The following is a 4,130-nucleotide window of genomic DNA, read 5'->3' on the forward strand; positions in this document are numbered from 1 at the left end:
ATGAATAGTGTCTGTTAATCAACAAAATTAAATATGTAACTTCATCCTATTAAAACAGGAAATATTTATTTTGGAATTCATAATGAACACAGATATAATTTTCATTCTTAATTTTAGCCCTTTTAGTATATATTCATTCTTTTTTTTTTTTTTTTTGGTTTTTGGGCCACACCCGTTTGACGCTCAGGGGTTACTCCTGGCTATGCGCTCAGAAATCGCCCCTGGCTTAGGGGGGACCATATGGGACGCCAGGGGATCGAACCGCGGTCCGTCCTATGCTAGCGCTTGCAAGGCAGACACCTTACCTCCAGCGCCACCTACCCGGCCCCAGCTTTCAGTATATATTCATTCTTAACAATTATTCACACTTTTGTGAAGTTCAAATTAATTCCTTTCACACTGACTTAGAGTAAATTAAAAGTTTTCTTATTAAAGATAAAGATGATGTAACCTCTGTGAAAAGCTATCTTATACAAATTATAAAGAATCAAGATGAAAAGTATGAAAAAAAATTCCAAAAATAACGTGCTATATACTGGTACCACACATTATTTTAAACTCACAAGGTAAACTATGATTTAAAAATAGTTAATTATGTTAAAACTAAATAAGGGTAAGAATAGAAAATATATTGTCATTGATACAAAGCTAGCTAAATAGTGTTTTATTTACATTGTCTTTTACTCCACTTTAGTAAATCAAATTGTTGAACATTAATTTAAAAGTCAACTTTTCAATGTCAGAATTAAATCTAAATTCTACTTATTATAGACCCCATTGACTAATTTATAAAATATATTATGTGATTTATTATAATGGTTTAAACAATAAACTCTTCATTGAGTTTTGACAAAATAGGCTATTTCTAAAAATTTGAAAAAAATGTACTGATACATAATCTTTGTCTATCATTGGGGTCTTAACTATGAAGTCATTTGTCAATCTGTTACACAGGTAGTTTTCAACTTTTACTTTATTATATAGTTTCTGTTTGAATAACTTTTGTTTTCGATATAAATTGATTAGTATAGAAATCTTATCTAAAATTTAGAAATTTTATCAATTTTAAAGACTTTAAAAATAAAAGATCATTTGATATCAACTCAGTCTCATAATAAACACGTATCTAAGGAAAACTATTTTAATACAAATACTCCCTATTTTACATAGATATGACTTTCACTTGAAATATTATTCATAGAGTTGAATAGTCTTACTATTATAATTTTTATTTTATATTTTTCTAAACAATGATAGAGCATAAATTAAATTTTATATCAAGAACTCAATTATGAAACAAATTTCAATGTGTACAATATTTAAACATCTAAGGAAATTAAGAGCAGACTTTTACAATATGCAATATTTTCCAGAGAGTAAATAGTGCTGCTTACAAATAGAGCGCCACTATTCAACTGAGACTCTAAGTAAACTGAGGAACCTGTCATCTTTGATACTGTCTTCAAATTCAGTGCTTAGGTGTAGTTATCAAGAAGCACAGTCACAACAAGTTCTCAGATGCAGAGATGAACAATCAAAGGGTAACCTATGCAGAACTGAATCTACATGGCAATTTGAAGAGGCAGCAAAGAAAATCAAAGGAACTCAAAAACTCTGCCACAGTAACTGAGCAAGAAATAACCTATGTAGAGTTAAATCTTCAAAATGTTTCTCAAGATCCTCATAGGAATGACAAACACTACCACTGCAAAGGTAAGACATTTCGTAGACCCAAGATATAACTGGCCTAGGATCTGTGAAATTGGAGTACACAGTAATGAGACAGAGTAGAAATGTATTCAATTTTTCTATAAGGATAAGTTAGGCTATGGTGTGATAATATACCTTTGGATTAATTTTATCCCAGCATACTAACTTGTAGCTCTTGACTAAAAACTCATATTTGTTATATTTGTGGATAATGCATTAAATTCAATAAGCAAAGACAATATAAGAATGGCAGACATAATTTCTGTATCCAAGTAGATATTTGTGAATCATTGCCTGAGATTTGACTTATGTGCAAATCTCTATTTTTTTCACTGTTTCCATTTACTCAAGCAGATTTACCATTACCATTAGAGAAACTCATTGCTGGGATCTTGGCACTCCTATGCCTTGCATTAATGGTACCATTGATCACAGTTATTTTCTGTAAGTAAATTTCAAAATAACACTAAGGAAACTTTCACTTTAATGTCTGCCTGACCTTTAAATATTTAATAATGTGAATTAAAAAACTCCCATTTAAATGTAACCCCAGATAATATGGTTTTTCTAGCTATGCTAGTAAATGCAACTTTGAACTGATTATAGAGGCTATTGCTTAATGGTAGAAAACTCATAAAACAAGTAATATAAGAGATGTAAAATTTAGCCTTTTCAGGCTTTTAGATTTATATTTTCTTAAAAATGCATTGATCTTAAAATTAATTTTTATTTCAGATTATTTTAATTTTTAGAAATCTAAAAATTCTCAGGCTGGAGCTATGGCTCAGCAATAGGGTGTTTGTCTTTCATGTGGCTGATCCAGGACTGACCTTGGTTTGATCCCAAGCGTCATATATGTTTCACAAAGTCAGGAGTGATTTCTGAGAGCATAGCCAGGAGTAAACCCTGAGCATCATCAGGTGTAGCCCAAAAACTACAAGGACAAAAAAGCAATCTAAAAATTCAGCAATTAATATTATAACTCAGAAAGAAAATTAATATGACTTATTCATATCAATATAATATTTATAAAAAATAATCATATTTTTCTAGCTTCTAAAATGAGGGAGCCAAATAATTCATCTCCATCAAACTGGACCAAGAAAGGTAAAATAACAGGAAAGTTTCTGATGTTACCAGTCAGATATATTTTATCTGTATGTTTGGTTTGTTATATGTAAAATAAGGTCAAGGAGAGAACTCAAAGTGTTGGATTTCTGAATATGATCCAGTTTGTCCATAATACATCCTTAACAACAAATTGTCCAAGTGCATTGCCAGGACCAACCAAGAGAGTAATGGTGAACATCATCAGTAATGGTGCCTCCAAAATTATATAAAAATTTTAAATTGGGAGAGTAAGTTATAAAGTCAATAGATATTAAATAAATATAGAAGAGTGTATTTCTTAAGTAGTAATAAGTAGGTGCATTTATCAAAAGTCTATAGTTGAAAATGGTTTCAAATGTCCTCTAAAAATTGGAGAGAAAGATAAATATTATAGTCTAAATGTGGAATACCAACCCGAGAAATAGTGCAGCAAGTAGAGCACTTTTTTTTTGCATTTGGCCTATCCAATTCCATCTTTGGCATCTCACATGGACCTCAGAGCCCACCGGGATTAATTCCTCAAATTCTGAAACAAAATAAAATGTACATCGGTTCACTGAATCTCAGGAATTTGCACATTCTCTTGATCTTGTATGTAAATTAGGGAATAGAATATTACCCTTTTGTTTGATTATGTATATAAATGTTTTATATTACTTATATACCATTCTCTGAATTATATATAAATTTATTATGTATAAGTAACAATACATTTTCACTTACATGTAAGATCTCTTAAATTTTAACTCATAGTCTTTCTCTAGCTTATCTTTGTAAACGCTGTCCAGAAGAGTGGCTCATACATTCCAACAGTTGTTACTATATCAGCAGTGAAAAAAAGACATGGAAAGAAAGTTTAAAGGACTGTATTTCTAAAAATTCTACGCTGCTTTATATAAACAATAAAGAGGAAATGGTAAGTTTTTTAACATTAAATTTTTAGCATTTTATTAAATATACATAAATCATTATGTTTAAGAAGTTATTGATGTCATTATTCATCGTACTGCAACTTATTAATGTTGCATAACGAATTTAGCTATTCTTTTTTTTGTTTATTTGTTTTTCTTGGGCTACACCCATTTGATATTCAGGGGTTACTCCTGGCTAAGCGCTCAGAAATTGCCCCTGGCTTCGGGGGACCATATGGGACGCCGGGGGATCGAACCTCAGTTTTTCCTTGGCTAGTGCTTTGCAAGGCTCTAGCGCCACCTCTTTGGACCCGAATTCCAGCTATTCTTAAAATGGTTTTATACCATGATGAAATTTTGATATTTTGGGGTATTTTATTATTTTTATCTGTTTTTTTT

At 30.9% G+C, this 4,130-nt stretch overlaps 1 protein-coding gene across 1 annotated transcript; it reads left to right on the plus strand.

Moving 5' to 3' along the window:
- Positions 1-1,526: 1,526 nt before the first annotated feature.
- On the plus strand, positions 1,527-3,850 carry LOC126022051 (NKG2-A/NKG2-B type II integral membrane protein-like). The gene is made up of 4 exons (XM_049782917.1): positions 1,527-1,713; positions 2,065-2,154; positions 3,585-3,736; positions 3,800-3,850. The coding sequence occupies exons 1-4, from the start codon at positions 1,527-1,529 to the stop codon at positions 3,848-3,850; spliced, it is 480 nt and encodes a 159-aa protein (XP_049638874.1).
- The last annotated feature ends 280 nt before the right edge of the window (positions 3,851-4,130 follow it).

The sequence above is a fragment of the Suncus etruscus genome, chromosome 11, assembly GCF_024139225.1.
Source record: "Suncus etruscus isolate mSunEtr1 chromosome 11, mSunEtr1.pri.cur, whole genome shotgun sequence".
NCBI lineage: Eukaryota > Metazoa > Chordata > Mammalia > Eulipotyphla > Soricidae > Suncus > Suncus etruscus.